Source organism: Eumetopias jubatus, unplaced genomic scaffold, assembly GCF_037043125.1.
Source record: "Eumetopias jubatus isolate StellerSeaLion01/CBP00866 unplaced genomic scaffold, mEumJub1_p1.0 scaffold_12, whole genome shotgun sequence".
Lineage (NCBI taxonomy): Eukaryota > Metazoa > Chordata > Mammalia > Carnivora > Otariidae > Eumetopias > Eumetopias jubatus.
In genome coordinates this window covers 24,553,457-24,575,744 of record NW_028274818.1, presented here as the reverse complement: position 1 = coordinate 24,575,744, position 22,288 = coordinate 24,553,457, and the positions used below count along the sequence as shown (strand labels likewise).

Sequence of the window (22,288 nt, the reverse complement as noted above, 5' to 3'; positions counted from 1 at the left end):
ATGGCCATGGCGTCCCCGGCCATCGGGCAGCGTCCCTACCGGCTGCTCTTGGACCCAGAACCGCCGCGCTACCTGCAGAGCCTGAGCGGCCCCGAGCCGCCACCGCCCCCCGGCCGCTCCTCGCGCCGCTGCGCCCCCGCGCCCCTCTCCACTGCGCGCGGGGCGCCCGAGGGGCGCGGCGCCCGGAGGGCGGCCGGGGGGGACCCGGAGCCCCAACCTCGGGCCTCGCGACCCGCCCGCCCTCTCCGGCCTGGTCTGCAGCAGAGACTGCGGCGGCGGCCTGGAGCGCCCCGGCCCCGGGACGTGCGGAGCATCTTCGAGCAGCCGCAGGATCCCCGCGTCCCGGTGGAGCGAGGCGAGGGGCACAGCTTCGCCGACCTGGCGCTGCGGAGCGGCCGGGGCTGGTGTGACCTGTGCGGACGAGAGGTGCTGCGGCAGGCGCTGCGCTGCGCTAGTGAGTGTGAGGGCAGGGGAGGGGAGGGGCGCGCGGGAAGCCCACAGTCCGCCGGGGGGCGTGGGGGGGGGACTGCCAGGGGGCTGGCGCAGGGGACGGTCATTGCCCTTCTCCACTTCAACCAAGGGAGACACTCCCGGGAGACTGCTTCTTAGTCCCCTAGCGGGTAGGCTTTAGTGACTGCCTACCGCCCAGGTATGGTGATGCTGTGTTTGACAAACACCTCTTTCCCTGACAGGTGCGTACCCGGCCCCTCCACACACACACACACACACACGCACACGCACACGCACACACACACGCACGCAGTCACTCACTCAGGTTGGGGATGATGACCACGGCGGCAAGGTCATTCCGTTGTCTCCCACGCACCCTCTTGCTTTTGTTGTAGCTTCTTGACAGTGGGTTGTGAAACCGGTATTGATGTGGCCATTTGACCCGTGCTTATTATGGCCTGTTTGTCGCCTGTGGTACAGGCCCATGGTACATGCCCCCCTGTGGTACGCCTCTCCTTTAGGGCGCACTGTTGGGACAGGAAAGAGACCTGGTTAGGCTTTGGATGGAAACAGGCTGTAGGCTGAAGTGAGCCTGAGGTCACCCTGGATCTGTGCCCCCCCACCTTGCCTTTCACCTCTGGCCCCTCAAACCTTTGGACTCTGCTCCAATGTTTGGCAGTGTCCTGTCTCCCTTCCTCCCCCTCCTCCCCTTCCATCTCTGCCTCCTCCCTCTCCTCCCCCCTCCTTCTCCTCCCCCCTCCTTCTCCTCTTCCTCCTAGGTTACTGCACCAGTCATCAGGCTCTAAAATTCCCCAACTCCCTGTCCAGCAGCAGCTACTGCCCATCAGGAAAAGCCTACCTTGCCCGTCTCCGCAGTTCCCAGCAGCTGGCTTCGGGGAAGGAAAGCTCACCTTCTAAGCCAGAGTCAAGTGGAAGGGAAGGATTGGAGGGGAAAGCAAATGTTGCTGCCTCCGCCACCAGAACTCACAGTTCAGGTGCTAATACAAAAGGAAAGAGCGAACTTTCTAGAGGTGTGTGTTGCGGGTGGAGGGCTGCCGTCACTTGGTAAATGCTCTTGACCTTACAGCCCAATCACATGTAGCTTGCCCATGGATGTCTTGGCCACGATTGCCCTCTCAAGGGTCCTAGGGTACGTGACTGTCTCCACCAATTCTATAAACACACACACAGGCAGTGTTCTCAGTGTCATGGATCTAGTTGTGCTAGAATCCTGAGAAATCCACTTCATTGGAATTCTAGTCTGTAGTAAGACATTTGGGAGATGTCTGAATCCCAGAGATGGGAGCAGGGCTGGAGTCAGGGGACTAATGAGCGGCGCCTCTGTCGTTATTACTATTTAACTACTTGTGGACCTGTGGCTGGATGGGAAGAGTTGAGAAATGTTTTGATGTGCAAATGAGCCACAGGCAGGTGAAGACACAGCTGGCCAAACTCACCGAGCATCTTTGTTTAAGTTGAAGATCTAATTCCGTGGTGGGCTTGGTTTGTTTTATCTTTGTTTTGAAAAGCAAGGTTCAAAAATATGACCTTAAAAAGGCAGTAGCAGGCAGCAATTAAGAGAACAGACTGACACCACAAGACCTGAGTTCGAATCCTTAATTAAATGAATTAATATATGTAAAGTGCTTAACACAGTGCCTGGCAAAAGGCATTATGAACGTTTAATGCAATATGAATGTTATTGTTATCCCCTCCCATCCAACAGCTGTAACAATTTGTCTGGGCTCATGACGCCTCTGAGGATCACCTTTCCAAGCAGTGAGTACAGTTCTTGAACCCTGCCTGGCTGAACTAAGCGGGGAAGCAAGTGCCATGAGCGTCCCAGGATGTGCGGGTATTACTTGTCCTCCAGAAACACCACTCCTGCCCGCTGTGGTTGAGAAGCATCCTCACTGAATGCCAGTAGCTTGGAGAGCACCAAAACAGTGATGCCTTGTCTTTATATCACTTGCCCCCAACAAAGTGCCAGGCTCAGAGCAGCCTCAGTAAGTAGCATTTGATGAAGGTGGTGGCTTGTTTTTCCTCTTCAATCTCTCTGCTCTTGGAAACAAGCAGAAGGGCATATGAATGACATAGGTCAGGGCAGGAGCCTGACGATGGGTGGCAGCCATATTGGCAAGCTGCACTCTTAATAAGGGAAACTTTTAGAAAGCTGTCTTCCCACGGTCTGCCTGTCTGTTTAGTGAAAACCCCTCTAACTTAGCCTTACCCCTACTTCCAGGTCTGTAAAAGACTCTGGTTAATGCTGGATTTGCCCACAGAGGGGTTCAGAGTTAATACTAATCTCCAGGATTAAAGAAATCGTGTTTATTAGATAGAGAGAGATATCCAGTGGGGTTTGGGGGAAGAGAGAGGCAGAGAGACAGAAGCAAAAAGAGAGAGATGCAGAGAGACCGAGAGACACACAGATTATGTGAACGCTTGTGTGCTCTGGGGTGGAGGCAATGGCAGTGGCGAGAACCCACTTCCAGCATTCCAGAAGGGCAAGGCCAACAGCAGACACCCTGTGAAAATCTCCGGCGGCCCTTTGGCTTTGGTATCAGGAAATGTCCTTTACAGGTCATGGACCGTTTCTTCTGTAGAAGGCACCTGGATTGATCTTTTACCTTTCATCTCGTTTTGTGGATGGATTGATCTTTTACCTTTCATCTCGTTTTGTGGATATGTAAGCCATCCTGGACTAGAGAAAGTCTGGAAAATGGGGAAACCCGAAGTCCAACTCCACATTCAAGGAGGGATGCTTGGACATAGCTTACATGATGCTAGTGAGTGCCTGGAGCCTTCTCTGGACGCATCATTGTTCAGAACTATGAAGTGTTACGTGATTGGAATTATAGGGTTGAAAGGGGAGCCCTGGGGCTCCTTATCCTATCCCCCATTTGAGAGATGTTTAATTATGATGTGAAGAGAAGGTGCTTGCCATGAGACCTCAGGGACAGGGGACTTTCTGGGGTGAGTGAGACTGATGTCCCACAGGGCCCCTTGTCCAGCCTTCCCGGCTCTGTCTTGTCACTTCATTAATGGCTGGGCTCAACCCACCTCTCTGTAAAGACTGGAACCACCCATGTGACAGCCACTGGATCCTGTGGAGTCATCTCTTGTGGTGACTTCTTTGTAGAAGAGGTTACTGCGACACTGAGTTGCCCTGCTGCAGACCCTAGAACTCTTGGGCACTTGGAAAGCATTTTATTTGTCCAGTACACCCAGCAGCGCTGAAGTGTGTGTGTGGCTTGAAGTCTTTTCGTGGACTCAGGCCCCTGTTTGGCTGCGGAGGTTAGGGAAAGGGACGTTGAGTTGTTAAAGAGAGTGGAACCCCCCACCTCCAATTCCTCCTGCCCCGGGCTCTAATTGGGATCTTCTCCTAGGAAAAGTCCTAGTGGAGTAAGTGAGTGAGTGAGTGAGTGTGTGTGTGTGTGTGTGTGTGTGTGTGTGTGTGTGTGTGTTTAGGGACAGAGAACAGATCTGGAATGCTTTGAGGAAGGCCTTCTGAGGTCCCTAAGCTGTGTCTTGTTTCCTCTCCTCCTGGCTTCCTGGCTTCTGGAAGGATGAAAGTGAAAGCATTAAATGTGGGCTTAATTGTCCCCCCTCTTCATCAGAGCATGAAATTTTCTGATTATGGAGGGAAGGGGGCTTGAATCCCAGGTATAGTCAAAAATGATTAATGCCACTTGTCTGCCAGCCTAATTAGACTTGGTAATGAACGTGTGTTTGCCTGCTGATCCTGCGGAGTTATTAGGTGGAAGTGAATTGACATCTCCCCTCAGCGCTGAGGCTTTGGTCTGGGATCCTCTCTCTTCCCCCCAAGTTTATCGGCCACTCAGCCTGGGCTGAGTGACAGGGAATAGACAGTCCCCTGCCTGGCCCCCAGGACCCTGCCTGGCTGGTGAAGTGGCTCCTGCCACAGGAGCTGGCTCTTGGGGATGAAGAGTGTGTGAGGAGAGGGACTGGAGGCTCAGGCCAGGCCCAGCTCACCTCTGAACACAGGAAGACCAGTGGTAGTGCTTTTTCCCTGAAAAGCCCAAAGGATTTTCATGCTGGCTTCCACATTCATCCTTGGAATGGCTTCCTGAGGTCAGAACAGAGGGATGCTGCTGCCAAGGTCTTACGTGGGCAAGGAGGCACCGACCGTCCCCCTGGCTAGGGGCAGGACAAGGTTAGAACCTCTCAGGTGGGGCAGAACTGGCTGGCCTCAAAGGCCTTGGGGCCATCTCAGGCTGTCGGGTCATTTCCCTCCTTCAGGCCCTGCCCAGCATTTCTGGGTCCGAAGCCACGCCCGCATAGGCTTTTCCGAGGAGCCCTCTCTGGCTCCCACCCCATTCCTCAGTTTCCCCACAGAAGGAGCTGCTAGCCATTCTTGCTCTGCCCAGGGTACTATTAAGGCTGGTGAGGAAGCTGTTAATACGCCTCCGGCCTTATCAGAGGCCCTTCCTGTTCGCATTCCTCAGATGACAAGGTGAATATTCTTGGGCAGGTGAATATTTGTGGGTGCGCAGAGCATGCAGCTGTGCCAACCCGAGCCTCCCTCAGCAGCCAGTCCTCCCTCTTGCTCACAGATCTGCTTTGCTGGTGGCTGGATGCTATCTGCCCCCCAGGCCACCCACCGGCCCCGGCTGGGTTCTGGCTCTGCCTGGGTTGGGGCGGGCCGGCGGCACTGACATGGGGAAGGCCAGCCTGGACTGGGGAGATGGCTGGGCATTTAGTCATTTGTGGTTTTGTTCCAAGAGATTTGACAAGCTTCTCTGCATGTTCAGGGCAGAATCTTAGGGTTGGGAGGGGAGCTGAGCCAGCTCTTCAACTTTGGGGAAAGAACAAGGAGGCCAAGGTGATGATGTCAGGCAGGGCAGTGGGCTCTCTTCCCTGGGGGCTCTGGTTTAAGTGGAATCCCATCAGTGCTGGGGACTAGCCATGGGGAGCCCCGCCCTGAGGTTAAGACTATCTGGACTCAGACCTGGGGAGGTGATGTTTGGGTGCTCTCTGAAGTACCCCACACACCATGCTGAGGAGACTTGGGCAGAGCCCGTGCACCCCAAGAGTTCTCCGTGGTGTGGTCTTTGGCCAGAGTGGCTGACAAGTTCAGGTGGGGCCTGTTCTAACCTGCCTGTGGTTCCTGGCATAGAGAAAGTTCTTGAGAGATGCACCCACAGAAAAAGCAGTGACGTTGAGTTCTTATTTTGCCCCTTTGGGACAGGAAGGAAGAAGAACAGCAGGGATCCCTCCCCGCAAGGTAGCTGTGTGTGGCCTGCGCCGTGGGGGGGCCCCCCCTCCCCCCGCCCCCATGGAGAATATCCAGTCCTGACTGAGGGGTCTGGCGCCCCCTGGTTTCTGTAGAACATCTCCGCTTTTCTTCAGGATTTTCCTACCCACACCTACCACCTTGGCTCCACTGAAGGCATCAGGGGGAAAAGTTTGAGCTCACATGGTGCTGAGGGTTTGTAAGAAGGTGCTGTTGGAGTCCAGTGTGTTCATTACTGCGTGTCACCAGGAGGCAGGGAGCAGGGCCTGTCACTCACTTGTGACCACAGCGTGGCTGGCTCATGTTTACTCTGCCGTCGAGGGCCTGCACCCCACCTTCTGCTCCCCCTCCCTGTTTCTTGAACAAACATTTCCAGGGCAGGGCAGATCTTACCCAGATGTCTGCAGTGGCTGTTGGCCACGGTTCCTAGAGAATGAAAACTTGTCTTATGTGGACCTTTAAGAAATCACACCCAAAAGTCAGGCCTAAAAGGAGAGTGATGTTCTTTGCCTATGTTTTGTTTTGTTTTTTTAAGATTTTTCGTTTATTTATTTTTGAGAGAGAGAGAGAGAGCATGTGAGCAGGGGGAGGGGTAGAGGGAGAAGAGGGAGAAGCAGACTCCCTACTGAGCAGGGACCCTGATGCAGGACTCGATCCCAGGACCCTAGGATCATGACCTGAGTCAAAGGCAGAGGCTTAACCCACTGAGCCATCCAGGCGCCCTGTTTTTGTTTGTTTTTTCAATCCTTTTGTGTTTTTTTTTTCCCCCTTTCATTGACTTGTTAATCCTTTCATGTTTTGTGTCTACTGGATGCTGGCTCTGGGAAAGAATCATCATCGTGTTTGTTATAGATACAAATTGGTGTCCTATGAGCCTGCTAGATGGACAAGGAGAGTTGAGAATGACAGTAACTGTGGGAGCAGAGGTGGCCAGGCCCCATCTGAAGCCTTTTCTTGTGCACTGGCTTGTGAGGTAGGCAGGGGCTGGTGGGATCATGGCCCTCTCACAGGGGAGAAAGCACAGCATTCAGGGAGGCAAAGGACTGCTCTAAGGTGACCCAGATCGGAAGGAGCAAAACCAGCACCAGAACCCAACACAGTATTTTGCCTTAGAAGCTAATGTCATTTGAACATGCAAGTTCATTGAGTCTCCTCCTTTGTCTGCCCGCCCCCCGCGTCTGCCAAAGAATGCTGAAATGTCCATAAAAAGAGGTACAGAAGAAAAAAAGAGGGTGAGCCAAGGGGTGGGTGAGCCATGTGCCAGCTAGACAGTCAGCCAGTGCCTGGATAATTGAGAATTGGCTGCACTTAAGCCCGTTTCCAGTATGTGGTTTCTAAATAGATTTTCAGCATGTGTAAATCATGAGATCTTTAAACAAAAGGTGAAGTTTTTCTACATCCCAAGATAAAAGAAAAAAGAGTCTCTTGTGGCCCTGCCTCACCCCCACTGGTGTTTGGAGTATATAGGGGGTTGGCATGGAAATACAGGTAGGAGGTCTTTTCCTGTTCCATGCCTCCTTGCCATGACCCGGGGTCAGCGTTGATGACCCAGGGCTAACCAGGAACCACAGCAAAATTAGGTTGAGTGTCAGAAGGGACAGCTAGGGTGAAGAAGGGCTGGTTAGGGGCTTTAATATAAACTGAGGTTTGCCTCACGGACCTCTGGCTCTATCTCAGGCAGTGGTGTGGCCACATGGGGACCAGCAAATCTGGGGAACAACCCCCAACTCTTACCCCATCTTTGACTCTCTGTTTCTCCAGGTCAGTCTTACATTTGGGTATCATTGCTTGCTTTCTTTGCTGACTTGGAGGAAGCTGTTTTTTCCATTCAAGCTGAATGGATGCTGGAGATTTTGTGGTTTCTGTTGAAACAATTGTGTCCTTTCTGCCAGGGAGGAAAGGATTTAAAAGAAAACAAAACCCTTCAGAGATCCCTTACTATCCAAGGGAACAACAGATCACAGCTGTAACTTGATTTGTGAGAGAAAGGGTTGAACATATGGTACGTAAATGTCTATTCGGGTGACGAATATTTTCAAAAGCAATCTGGAGTTACCTTTATATGAATGGGGTATTTCAAGGTAAGAATATACTGTAGCCCCGGCACTTGAGGTAGGGAAGGTTGTTTCTTCCAATTGTTCTGGGCCTTGGCTGGACTCCCTCCCCAGCAGGCAGGTCGTCTGGTGGGTGCTCAGACGTTGGGGGCTACAAGAGGTCCTTGCATGCATTCCCCATGCCCCTAGATAGTGCTCCCCCTAAACCATCACTACAGTTTTCTATCTATCCAGTTTTCAAAGGGTCAGGAGGGAAGATTCTAGAGCCTCCCAAAGCTCCTCCTCCAGTGTCTGCCAGTTCTCTCCTGCTGGCTTCTCCGGTGGCTTAACCCCTCAAAGAACAGCTCTATGATGAGGAGAAAGGAGAAGTGAGATCAGTAAATCCTCGAGCCCAAAGGGGGACATTCAGGAGGGCTTTTCCCCCATTACCTGTGACTCCTACTAGAAGCCCTCTAGCATGTGTGTTTCCTTCCCTGAGAGCTGGGATGGGAATGCCACCCCGTCCGGGGCTCACCCGGGTGGGAGTTCTAGAACCCCTGGGGATCTCCCAACCCTTGCTTGATGGCTCCAAGTGTCGTTTTAGGACCTGGATTCACTTGTGCCCAGCCTCTTCGGTGCAGAAGTTACTGGATAAACTAGAGGCCATGGGCAGCCCAGTCTCCCTGAGGAAGAACGAGGGAGAAAGAACCAATGTCTGGGCCTGAGGAAGGGTGTGATTTTTAGGGCATTTCTGTCTTCAATGAAGGACTGGCATACGATGCACTTTTATTGTCGAGCTTACGAACAAGTTTTTATTGTTACTGCACCAAGTACAGAGGCCCTCAACAGTGAGGGTGATCTAACAGGGGGACCCTCTACACAGATTTCCTAGGAGGAAGGCAGATGATGGGGGCCCAGTTTGGAGGAACAGAGTGCAGCAGCTTAGGTTTGTTCTACCAACAGTTTCTTCTCTAACTGGGCTCGAGGACATGGCCTCTAGCTAGGATGCCGCTCAGCATTCTCTGTGACCCGGGGACAAACGACAGCACAGGGGAGCAGTTACAGGAGGAATAGCAGGGCTCACGTCTGAGCCCATGGGTGTGGACTTCTGGACCTGACACCAGGGGACCGGAGCACGATGCGTAAATGCATCTTCATTTCTGCACACACCCGAGTCCGCAGTGCAGGATGAGTGTCCCTCCTTCGTCTGCAACTGGCCTCCACTGGCAGTTGGCAGATGAGTTCTGGAATCTCTGGGCAGCCCTGGGAGCCGGCATCCCTCCCCAGCGACTTTCCTGGAAGGCTTTACTGCCAGTCCAGTGCCAGTTGCCCATCTTGGCCTGGGGGACAGGACTTCTAGGAACTTCCTCACTAAGGACTTGGTGGCTTCTGGGAGTCAGTGTTGAGGGGATGCCCTGTGAGCACCGTTGTGGGGCTAGAGAACATTTCTGTCCTATTTATGAGAGACTCTCTTCTTTCCTTCTTTTCTCTTTCTTTCTCCTTTTGCTGCTCACCTCTCTCTGCTCACTGCCTCCTTACGGGCCCAGTTGGCTGAAAGCCGACGCTCATCCCCCGCCCCTGGGCTTAGTGTGGGAGGATGTGAATTAGCCCTGTCCTCCCGCAGGAGCCTATATAGCTGGTAAAGCATTATTAATCTGCCATCCCCAAAGAAATCCATTAACGAGCTCCTGGGTCGGGCACACAGTGTGAGATAACCGGTCACTTCTGCTGTCTGTTGAAACTTTGGAGACATTGATTTTCAGGCTCACAAGCACTACTGAGCAGTGAAGCTTGGGGCAGGCTCTTTCCTGCAGCCTGTTTGGTGGGGGCATTTTTATCTTATCAAGCTAAAAGCCCCAGGAATAGAAAGTTTTCCACTGGGGGAGGTGGAGGGAAAGGACCTCAGCTGGGAAGGAGAAGGCATTGTGCAGACTGCGCTGGTGCCCGGGCCCCACGTCCCAGGTGCCGGTGACTTCCTTTGGGAAGAGGAGCTGGCTGGGCTGATTGGAGCAAAGCCCCAGTCACAGGAGGCCCTGGGGTCCTCCCGGGGCCAGTGAGTCTCCACTCATCACTCCATCCCTGCTGGCTGGCCTAGAGGGAAGCCATTGATCTCCTGCAGCGGGATGACCGAGGGCCAGGATGAGAAGGCGGCTCCTGCCTGCTTCAGAACAGTCATGGCAAGGCTCCAGCGGCTTTTCCGCAGGCTCCCCAAGAGCCGTTCGGGATCAGAGAGGCTCCAGGCCCTGCAGAGGTTCTGCCATGAGGCCCAGCTGGCTCGCGGTAGGTCCAAGTGCTCTAGCTAGGGGCCTTCAGGGGGTTCTTGGGTTCCGAGGCCTTGGCCCAGTGGCCTTCCCTGTAGGGAAGGGAGTGCAGGAGCCTAGGGCAGCCTGGTATTTGCTGCTGAGCTCAGCGGCCCTCCAGGGGCCAAAGCTCAGGTGCTGACACCCTGCCAGCTTTAGGTGGAACAGCAGATCCGAAAGCACATGCGCAGAGGCCCAGGCTGCCTGTGGGTGTGAACAGCTTTTCCTTGATTGAGAATGAGGGCTAAGCAGTCATCCTAATCTGGGCCCCTGAGCTGGGGGGAAGATGGGCACTTGGATGACACCGTTTTCCACTCTCCCGTGCTGGAGCTCTGAGGGGTGTGAGACCTTGTCACAGTGTGGAGTCGGCCTCCCAAGGACCCATGGGCAGTGGCATTTCCTAGGCAGGGGTTTCTCGCCTGCATGGTGAGGGGAGGTGCCTGCAGGGCCCCAGCATGCAGGCTTTGCAGGGCTGGGGACTACTAGCCGGGACGCGGGACAGGAACCCAGCCTCAGGCCGCGACTGGACCACGGTTTCTTGCCCTGAGCACTAATTAGCAGGAGAACAGTCCTTGCCGGGGGAAGGATAATGGCATAGTGTGGGGCGAGTGAAAGATAAGAAGGAGAGACGGTAGCATTCACGTTTTCAAAGAGCCTTAGGTCCTCCTCCTCACTTTTTTTCAAAGAAAGGAAGCTGAGGCCAACCAAAGCTGGTGGCAGCACCAGGACCAGGGGGGAATCCCAGGCACCTGCCTTCCAGCGCGTGGCTCTTTCTGCTGTGTCATGCTATCTCAGCATCTTATCTTTCTATAGTGCCCTTCTGCCAAAGAGCTGGAGCACTTATGTTTTATTTGTTTGCTTTTAATATCGTGTATTCCCTCCATGCCCCTGTGCAGGGGGAGTGGAAAGGGGGTTATGTTATTTCACTGATGCGGGGGCTCAGAGAAGTAAGGCCCGTTGCTAGGGGCCAGAGCTGCACAGCTAGGCCTCGAACCCCTTGGCCCGGGTTCTGGTCCCTCACTGACCGTTTGCTGCTTCTCGTTGATGGCTGGGTCTTTGGGGCACAGAAGCTTTCCTGGGGACTCCCCATCCTACTTGTCTTCGTGCTGTTCTTGTACACATTCAGGGATTGGTGGGCGTCTGGTGGGTCACAACACTGACCTTTAGAGATGGAAGAAAACTGAACAGTCCTCTCTGGGCTGAGATTTCGGAAGCAGAGTTTAAGAGACAACATGGTCTTGACTCTGGAAAATATGATTTTTCTGATCGAGGCTTTACCTCTTGAGAAGTGGGAATTTTAATTCAACTAGACCTAATCTCCACTTGGAGACAAATACTCTTAGCCAGCCTGCATAATCTATCCTCATCAGTGGCCTAATACATACTGCGGCCCTCACTGAGAAGACAGCTGGATGCTGAGTTGCTCAATTTAAATGTCTTCATGTTCCTCCTACCCCCTGCGAGAATTATTCAACAGATCATTCCCTTGCTCCTTTGCTATTCAGCCCAAGGAGTTATAGATTTAAGAAAATCAATCAGGCCTGGAGTGGCAGCATTAAGGTCAAGGCAAATGCCGCACTGCCTCTAAGACACGCTCGCTCGTTTAACTTGTGTTAGCCTTTGGACTTAATGGATCAGAAGAAGGGAGACAGGGCGCTCAAAGATGATGGCAGCCGTAGACAGTGGACTGCAGATTTCTAGAAGAGTTCATCTTACTGGCGGAATCTATCAGCAACCCGTAGTACGGCATTGAAGAACACCGTGGGCTTGGAGCCAAGCTGAGTTGAGTCTGGATCTTGGATTCTTGGCAGTAGGGCCTTCCTGGTACAGATGAACCTCTCTGAGCCTTGGTTTCTCCCGGTGTAAACTGGGCAAAGAATCTCAACATCAAGCCGGTGTCAGATAGGTTACGCGTGACATCGGATGTAAATCAGGTGACGTGGTGCTTGTCCCAGAGCAGGTCCCTCCTTGGCAGTTGCTCTTATTTCCTGCTCCAGGAAGACCTCTAATAACGGCTCCCGGTCGCTCACCTGTGCGAGCCCCTCCGCCGCACGGCTGCGTGCTCATCTTAGTGAAAGAGGTAGGGTTTGGAGGTTGCCTGGGCAGAAGTGGGGGAGGGGCATGGAACTCAAACACCTTCTCTGGAAAAATTCCTATCATTGCGTTTACCACACCGCTAATTAACAAGGAAGGCTAGATGAGCCCACTGGGCATCATTAGAGCTGAGCAAGCGTGTTGCCAAGGAGCAAGTCATATTTCATCTGGAAAGGCGGATCGGGGGTCTGCGGGAAACGGCCTGGGTCTCTCCAGAAATTTCTGGTGGTCCTGGCTCTACAGGGACACAGCTGTCAAGAAGACTTTGTGAGTCTCCTGCAGAGAAGGGCGCAGACGTAATCTATTTACTTTTCTTCTCACTGCAGAATGTCTCCTTTCACCCGGTTGGTTGGGGATCAGCACTTTGTGTGCAAGTGAAATCCAAGCAGGTGTGGAAAAACCAGTTGGAGGCAGCCGCCTGGTTCTCCCATAAAGGACTGAACTTGTTTGCTCCTGGGCTGCAGTGGCCTCCTGGCTCTGTTGGGCATACCTGTGTGCATACACCTGTGTGCGCATTCATATCTGCACATCCGTCTGAACTTCCTCTGCTGCACTGCAGAGCTTCTTGCAAGCTTATTTAGCTGTTTTTCTCCTTGGGGTCTGTGGGACACTACCAAAAATATACCCGAGGCTAGCGAGAGGCCAGACCACCCTTTGCCCCCTCTCAGAGATGGTGTCTGCTTTAAAAACAATAAAACAGGGGCGCCTGGGTGGCTCAGTCGGTTAAGTGTGGGACTCTTGGTTTTAGTTCAGGTCACGATCTCAGGGTCGTGAGATGGAGCCCCATGTTGGGCGCCACGCATGGAGCCGAGTCCGCTTGACAGTCTCTCCCTCTCTCGCTGCCCCTCTCCCTGCTAGTGCGTGTGCACGCTCTCTCTCTCTCTCTAAAATAAATAAATCTTTGAACAAAATAAAAACAGTTGGCCTGGGTGGCTCAGATGGTTAAGCGTCTGCCTTCAGCTCAGGTCAGGATCCCAGGGTCCTGGGATTGAGTCCTGCATTGGGCTCCCTGCGCAGCGGGAAGCCTGCTTCTCCCTCTCCCTCTGCTGCTCCCCCTGCTTGTGCTCTCTCACTCTGTCAAATAAATAAATAAAATCTTTAAAAATAAATAATAAATAAAAACAGTAAAACAGAAGCAAAACAAACAACAAACCAAAAAAAAACCCCTTAAGCTCTTCATTCCATATCTGTCCCTCACTACTAGAGATCATGCCCTTTCTTTATCAGCTACCCAGGCTCCTCCTGGTGTCTTCTCAGGGGCCCGGGGACGGGCGGAGAGGAACCTGAGCCCCCGGGGGTGGGTGACCTCACCTGCTTTGTCTCTCTTACACCCAGAGCAAAGTGACACATGCCTGGGGTGGCAGAGGCCCCTCCTGAGCAGGCCTGAAGCCGAGAGGGTATCTGGAAGCTCCAAACTGGCTTTGGATACCATGGGCTTGTTACTGTTTGTAAAGCTCCCTTAAACCCAACTGCCTACAGTGTTTTAAAATATATATTTTTTCTTTTCTTAAGATGCTCTGGCAATAGAATTTATTTTTTTTCCAGGACATATCTATACTGGAAAAAAATATATGTGTGTATATATATGTATATATATAATGTGTCTTGTGTATATATATATATGTATGTATATATGTATTTTTTTTTCTTTCATCCACTTGTTCCTATTACAGAAAGTCTTTGGATATAACATGCTATCCTTTAGAATAATGGTTCACTTAGAAGGCCCTCAAAAAATACATGTTGAGGGGCACCTGGGTGGCTCAGATGGTTAAGTGTCTGCCTTCAGCTCAGGTCATGATCCCAGGTCCTGGGATCGAGCCCCGCGTCGGGCTCCTGGCTCAGCAGGGAGCCTGCTTCTCCCTCTCCCTCTGCCTCTCTCCCTACTCCTGATCACTCTCTCTCTGTATCTCTGTGTCTCAAATGAATAAATAAAATCTTAAAAAAAAATACATGTTGAATGAATGCATGCACACATGAAAAACTGACTAATAACTAGGTTTATGTGGAAAGACAGGGGCATAACTGTGAAAAGGTTTAATATTCTCTCTGTGGCTTTCTGAGCACATGTGTCCTGATGGGTGCACATGCTCTAATCGCCCCTGTTAAAAAATGGTGCCATATTTTTGCATGTCTATCTGTCTGGCCATACCCTAAATTCAACTTGAACTTCTTTGGATATGGTGTCAGGTGGTCCAGCTGACAAATCTACAGACCCTGCGCACAAAGGATGAGATCCATTTGGCTTTCCCACCCTGGGCCCCCACCTGAAATCATTTACTTTAACATTTCCCCCAAAATGTATTGCCTCTTACTATTGTTGTCCAAGGGTGGGCGGGACTCTCAGAGATGCTCCGTGATATCATGCTGAGGGCCTGCAGACTCGCCTGCTTCTCTTTTCTACATCCACACCTCCTCCCGGCCACCACGGTCACCAAGAAATCGCTGCATGAAGCCACCGTGCGGCAGCGCGACTCATACATACACTAGGGGTGCGGCTCTTTAAGATGCTGCAAGCGTTCCTGGGAAACATAGTGCATGTGGAAATATGATACCGAAAAAATTTCAGTCAACCAAAAGATTAATTAGAGTAAATAAAAAATAGTTTCGCTGTTGTAAAAAGACTGAATCGATTTAAAAGTAGAATGAACTGTAGATGACTGTGGGGATTATGGCTACAATAGGGCATCAATGTTATAAACATCGGAGGTGTAAATGATATAGTAAAAACCAGGGAGTGCGGGCCGAAGAGCCAGAGGGAGCGTTCTGGAGTAGTCCCGGCAGACAGCCAGTTAATTCCGCTAAGGTTGAAGCATGCGTTGTAAAAAATGGCTCAACCCTATTAAGTGTGTTTATATTTTTAAACATATATCCGTGTATGCACAGGACAGGGGGCATGCACGTATGCTTCAGGGTGCAGCACCCCCAAAGACTGATGTGGCGTGAAACGGACCACGTGGGAAAGGTGCGCCGTGGCCAGGGCCCGCCCCCTGCCTCACCAGGGACGAGGGAGGGCACCGTCTGACGCTTCCCTCACTTCCTGCATCGTCTGTCTGAACTTGTGAACTGTCCTGCCCTCCCTCCCCGCACCTGTCCCCGCTCCCTGCACCTGCCTTTCCCCAAATACCCCCAGCCCACACCCCCAGCCTGGCCTGGCCACAGCGCCTTCCTTTTGTGGGTGCTTTTGGCCTGGGGATGTGGGGTTGTGTTGGAGATAGATGGTTAATGGGCCTGCTAGAGAGGCACACCCACCCACCCCACCCATAGGGGGCAGGATGGTGCCTCTGCAGGTCAGCCTGGGCACCCAGGGTCTTGTACCCAGTGTCTGCCAGGCCGGCAGGGGACGAGTCAGGGGAGAAGACGGGCTCTGGCAGAAACAACTGATACATGAGGCCTAGCAACCAAGGTCCCAGAAAGAATCTTAGAATCTGCTTTAGTCCCTGAGCAACAGGGCAGGACCCTTTGCCCTTCCCTTCAGTACAAAAGTGTCACTCAAAAGTGCACGTCCAACCCCAGCCAGGCCTGCCACACGCCAAACCTCTCCGGTCACTTTGGGAGAGGGTGGAGACCAAGATCTTGGGGTGGCCTTGTGTCCTCAGTTCAGCCGAGGCATCCCAGCATCACCCCACCTCTGGAGCACTCTCTCTTCAGCAGGCCTGACCTGGGGGAGCCTGCTTCCTGTAAAGCCCGCCCACCCCAGCCCTCTGTCTTACATGGGAACTGAATGTCTGATCCAGGCTGGAGCATGTTCAGGCCCATCTCCTCTTGGCTCTTCCCACAGAGACGGCAGCCTACATGCGCCCAGCTGCCCACCTTCCCTGTCCGCGGGAGGGACCTGCCCACAGCCTCGGACCTGGGATGTGGGTCTGGCTTCCAGGTTGCTCCCCTACCACTACATCGGTCCTTCCTGCTGGCAGGAAGAGAGCATGAGAGGGGGAAGGGTCAGAGGGAGGAGCAGGCTCCCCGTTGAGCCGGGAGCCCGATGTGGGACTCAGTCCTGGGACTCCAGGATCATGACCTGAGCCAAAGTCAGTCTCCCAACCAACTGAGCCACCCAGGCTCCCCCACCTACATTCTCTTTAATTTTGACAACAACTCTGCTGGCTAGGAAGATATGACTATTTCCATTTTGCAGATGAAGACGTTGAGGCTAAATAAATTCTCTATTTTACTGAGGTTAGGTAAATTGTCCAGGCATCTCATGCTCCATTAGAAGCAGAGTTTGGGTTCAAACCCGGATCTGTGGGACTCTGGAGGCCAGATTCTGTCCATTCCCCAGCTTCTGATGAAGGGCTCCATCCCCTGCACCTCTTCTCAAAGACCTCCGCATGCATGGCCAGCAGCGTGCTTCAAGGCACCTCATGGTCTAAGGATTTCTGCTGCTGAGTGGGTGCACTTTGGTACCTCTGTGAGGCAGCTGGTGTTGGGAGCCCAGGGTCCATCCTGTTTGCTTTCCTGCCATGCTCATCTCTCTACGTGATGATGCCATTGGCTCTGTTGTGGTGTCATGGAGAGCAGAGGTTCAGAGGCTGGGCCTCTTTGAGTGGGGGAGGCTGAGAGCCCACTGCTTGTGGAGCTTGACCGTGGCTGATAAGCTAGCCTCTCTGGTAAAGCCGCCCCGGGATCTCAGAGCAAGAACCACTTGCTATTGCCCAAATAGGTCAGCGTCTCCCAGACGTGGCATCCCAGAGATAAAGGGGCACGTTTGGAGAGTCGGTCCAGAGCAAGCAGACAGGATGGGTGGGGTCCAGAGCTCCCAGGCTGAGTGGCAGGGCCGGGCTGGGACTGGAACTGTGAACGGACACTTCCCAGGATGAGGTAGAGACCTGAGGGACGGATGCTGTGGCCATGACCCTGCTGGGGCGGAGGGAAAAAGCACTCGCTGCTCAAATCCCTTTGACTCACACTATTTTCTGGTCTTGGATCACCCTACCCCCCCAGCCCTGATGAAGCCCACCCTGGCTCCAAGCAGTGCACGATAGGGGGGCCAGGACCAAATGAAGGGGACAGCTCGAGGAACAGTTTCCCAGAAAACAGGGCTAGTGAGAAGCAGCCAGGTGTGGTGGGTTTTCATATCAGCTGTGCCGCTGACTTGCTGTGAGGCCCTCAGTGGGTCTTTTCACATCTCCAAGTCTTGGTATCCTCATCCGTAAACTTGGAGTAGACTGAAGGATCTGGAAACCTATGTCCACATGAAACCCCGCAGGTGGACGACATTTATAGCAGACTTACAACTTCTGAAACCTGGAAGTAACCAAGATGTCCTTCAGGAGGTGCAAATGGACAGAGAAGCTGTGGTTCATCCACGTGATGGAGTGTTATTCAGCACTCAGTGAGCTGTCAAGCCATGAAAAGACAGGGAGGAACTTTAAATGCATGTTACTAAGTGAAAGAAGCTGATCCAAAAAGAGATAAAGGGGGCACGTTTTGTATTGTATGGTTCCCACTAGATGACATTCTGGAAAAGGCAGAGCTACGGAAGCAGTAAAAAGATCAGTGGTTGCCAGGGGTGAGGGGGCGGGAGGGATGAACAGGTGGAGCACAGAGGATTTTTAGGGCAATAAAACTACTCTGTATGGTAATATAATTGTGGATACATATCGTTACACACTTGTCCAAACTCATCGGATATACACCACCAACACTGAACCCTAAGGTAAACCAGGGCTCTGGATGATGATACACCGGCGTAGGTTCATCCGTTGTGACAAATGTGTCACTCTGGTGGGGGATGCTGATAGTGGGTTTTGGCGAGGAGGTGGCAGGAAGTATACGGAAAGTCTCTGTATACTTGTGCTCAATTTTGCTTCAAACATAAAACTGCTCTAAAAAATAAAATCTATTTTTTAAAAATAGGGAAAGCAACGTGTCCTACAGGCATAGTATTGATTTTGTGAAATCACACATACACACATGTATATAGGTAGTGTGTAAAGGCTCCTGCTGTTATCGCAGTGTGGGTACGTGGGTTTTCTTTGTTCCTTTTCATGGCATTTTTTTCCCATTAGCAAAGAATATAGGTTCATTGTAAAAACTTAGCAACTATGCAGAAAGGTAAAACACTTGAAATCCCATCCCTCCGAGCAAGCATGTCAGAGCCAGGTAGCTCTCTGAACAATGTGTTTAGACATGTGTATATTTTTATATAATTAGGACCATAGAACAAAACCACTTTTTTTCAATGATATGTTTGTGGACATTTTTCCAAGTTGACCAGTATCAATCTACATCCTCTTATATAATGGCTAAGTTGTATTTATTTTTAAAAATATCATAACTCTAGCTGGCCCCCTGTAGGTGGATATGGGGTATTTCTAGCAGTTTGTTGTCATGAACAACCATGGGATGAACAGTTTAGTGAAGAGATATTTAGATACAAATAAATACACACTCAGGATGAATTACTGTAGGAAATTCATATCATCGATGTAAAAACTTTCTCATTTATCTCCGTCCTCTTTAATACTGGACAGTATCGACTTGGTTAACAATTTTTTTTTTTTTTCTGAAGCCTGAGCAAGATTTTAGAAGTTCAAATATTGGAGGGATGTGGGGAGGAAGGAGGGAAGGGAGCCGTCCAGGGGCGGACAGCAGCGCCTCTCCGAGGTAGGGAAGGGTGGCCCCTCACCAGACTGGCTCTGTGTCCACCCGGCGCCTCACTTATGCAGGGAGCTGAGCCCTGGGGCCTCCTGAACCCTAGGGGCTCAGCAGGGGTCTGAGGATGCCTCGGGACCTTTGGCATCAGGACTCAGTGGAGGTCTGGAGGAAGGTCAGAGGGCCCGGACTGGATATGCACAGATAGGCTTCTGGAATGAGGATGCCTGATGCCGTGGCCGCTGGTGAGACCCACCTTGGGTTTTGGCCAGTTGATAAGAATAGTTAATATAGATTGCACTCTTTGTATTAGATCTTGTGTTACTTTTACCTAAGTATCTCATTCCGTTCTCATGGCAGCCCTGCGAGGCAGATACCTTTATCACCCCCACTTCACAGAGAGGAAACTGAGGCACAGGGGACACTAGCCTGGGATCAGATCGGCACTCACACTCTGGCCTCTCCACTTTGGCAAAAAGCAGAGCACCCCTCCTTACTCTGGTCACTTATCCAGTTCATACCAACTCCTTCTGAATGTTTAGTAGTGTCTGGTCCTCTCAAACACTGAGGAGGGCCCAGTGCAAGGCTGGAGACTTGGGGGGCAGTGTCGCTGAGGGTCCATTAACCCGTGAGCCCTTTGCAAGAGGGCTGAGGTCTGAGGGGAAATCTTGGGGTGACACGGAGAGGGGTGCTCCTGGCCGGGGCAACAGGTAGGCGTGAGGCTGCTGGGTGATGGGGGGTGGGGCTGCAGGTGGGGGGGCAGACGGGTGCAGGGTGTTGGAGGGATCTGGGCGGTCTCTGAGCGGCCACAGCTGGTCCAGCCCAGAGGCTTGTGTGGAGGGACTCCCAGTGCAAGAATGGGGGTCCGTTGAAATGTCCTGAGAAGGGACCCCTGATACTGAGGACTGTCCCCACTGACTTGCTCTGGAAGACCAGGACAACGCTGACTTCTGCTTTTTATGTTAACTTTATGTTAACACTGCATTTTCCAGTGCCCTTTTGTTTTTGTTTTGCTTTTGTTTGTACTGTCTCAGAACAAAATTATTTTAAAACTAAGAGCCACTTGTGTGTTGCTTTGAAATGACTAGCTGGAGGCACGTTGGTGAGACTACAGATCACCCACCAGGAGCTGAGGGGGGCCAGGTGTCTGCCTGGCGGGGCAGGGCTGGGGCTGGGAGTGGAATGTTGACCGAGGGCTCCCTCTGCAGTGCTCTGCTTCAAGAACCCCACTGAATCCTCATGGTAGCCCTGTGAGCTGGCTCGTTCCCCTTTTAGAGTTGAGGAGATTAACGCTCAGGGTCTTGCATGCAACTCTGGGCTGAAAGGGCCTGACGTCTCCTTATCAGACGCGCAGCCTTCCAAACCCAAATAAATCTCTGTTTTAAGCCACTAGTTCATGGTACGTTAAAGCAGTCTGGGTGCTGAGGGTGGGCCCTAGCAGCCCTCCATCCTGGCGCGGGGGTTGCTCCTTGGAGAAGGACCCCTCTTATGGTTTGTCCCCATCATTTCTCCTTACGGTTGGCCTCTCTGTTTCCGTAGGCCCCTCTTCCAGGACCTGGAGGCACATTTATTTTCCCCAGAGCATCCCCTGGGAAGGGGGCCAGGGGTTAGAGCTGCAAGGGAAGGGTGGAAACCGGAAAGGATAACAGTTCTATTTTATAGATGACAACACTAAGGTCAAGAAATGCCAATTCTCCCTAAGATACTCCGATTAGAACCTGGGAGCGTCGCTCCCTGGTCTCTGCTGCCTCTGGCTGGGGAGACCCTAACCCTATCTATCTTGTGGGGTCAGAGCTCCCTGCCCCCGCTTGGCCCCCCGCGATGTGGGAATCTGAGTCACCTGGAATCTGGTCTGTTCTTCAAGCTCCCCAGAGCCTCCCTCACCAAGAAAACTTCCCTGACTGCTGGGGCTGGCAGGGGTCTCTGTCCCCTGAACAGGCAGGCTTCCTGGACCTGTTGGGCAGTCAGGCCCCGCTCTGTGCTGTCTTACTCGTGAGTTATCTTCTCACGCGTGTGTCCTGTCTGCCCAAGTAACCTGACTTTCGCCAGAGGTTCTGTCTCATTCCTGCTCACCCTCAGGCGTGGGGAGGTCTGTGCGCAAGACATTGGAGTTGTTGCCAAAGATGGTGGTGCTGGCTGTTCAGGGAAGGCTGAGCCATTCCCGGGGGCGTATGTGGCCCTGTGCCACCCAGGGGCCCTCTCCCTTTCTGTGTCCAGATTGAGCACCAGCTGAAGGCTGTGGAGGACAGTGGCTTGGCAGCACCTCAAGATGAGCTGTCTTGAGGGAAAGACAGCCTGTGGGGGTTACCCACCGGGTCCCAGGGGAATGCCACCTTACCTTTGGAATCTCCTGGAACTCTCCACAAGGAGCATATCAGGCCTGCAGGCTACTGGCTGGGGCCAGTGGGGCTTGCTTCCGTGTTGGAGAAGGGCATGGGGGCTCTGACTTCATTTCTGCTGGCCGAAAAGCCCTGGGCTTAGCATTTCCAAGGGCCTGGAAGTATCAAGATGTGTTCCAGTGGTTTTGCTACAGTCTGTGATTACACGGTCTGGTGGAACAAAGTCATTGGTGCTCAAATATGCTTTTTATAAAATCCCCAAATACTCTTCCTGGAGTCTTCTGTTCCCTAGCTCTGTCCAGCTCAGCGTTGGGACTGTAAAAAAAAAAAAAAAATCTTTCTGAGCTTTTGGTGCTGTTTTCAGGGGGCGTGTGTGTGTTTGTGTGTGTCAGAGAGAGCAGAGAGAGGGAGAGACAGACAGAACATGAGAGAACTGGATGCACAGAGGGACATACAGAGCCTGGGTCAGCGGTACCCGGAGTTCAAAGAAGAGACTGGAAGACCGCCTCCTATCTCGAGATGCTGTCCCATTTGTGAGTTGGCAGTAGCTCTTGCTTGCTGTAGAGTTCGGAGAGCTTCTAGTCCTTCCTTCTCTTCCTTGTCTCCCCTTCTCGGCATCCCTGGGGCATTGTTCATCGCTCAGCGTGCTGCCGAGCCTGCACAGGTGCGGCCCCGGAGCGGAGTCCCGGAACTCTGCGCCCTGTGTGGCCTCTGGCCTCGGGGCTGCCTTACCAAAGGCCTGGCATTTCTGGGCACTGAGAGCAAGGGATGCTTGGCCCGTGTATCCCCCTGTGCCGTTCACCCCACTGGGCGTGAGGCTGTCCTGGTGCCGGGCAGAGAGCTCCTACTGGGGGGTGGGGGCAGAAATGCATGTGGGCACTTGGAGGCATGGGGTGCCTACCTCAGACAATGGCTTCGCCATTCCGTCCCCAGGTGAGGGGAAGGCTTCTATGGAGGAGAGTCAGGAAGGCCTACACAAGGGTGGGGTCTGAAGGAAGAGAAGATGGTGGCCTTCGGGCAGGAGGCCGGTAAGCCAGAGAGCTTCTAAATGCCATCCTGGAAAGGTGGCTGAGGGCTTCAGACCATTGAGTCAGATGGTTGTGGGGTTCTGGAATCTCTGTGCGTCCCCGCATTTGTGAGAGTGCTCCCCTGCAGACATTAGTGGCAAAGCCTGTGTGAAGAATGTGGCCCAGGTGCTCACCTTTGGGGGTGTAAAGGAAGAGG

At 52.6% G+C, this 22,288-nt stretch overlaps 1 protein-coding gene across 1 annotated transcript in view; it reads left to right on the top strand.

Moving 5' to 3' along the window:
• The window catches only part of RASSF5 (Ras association domain family member 5), a 64,339-nt gene continuing 42,051 nt past the window's right edge, over nt 1–22,288 (top strand). The window contains exon 1 of the mRNA XM_028120247.1: nt 1–454. Within this exon, the coding sequence (XP_027976048.1) occupies nt 1–454 (454 nt within the window). The remainder of the gene's footprint in view (nt 455–22,288) is intronic.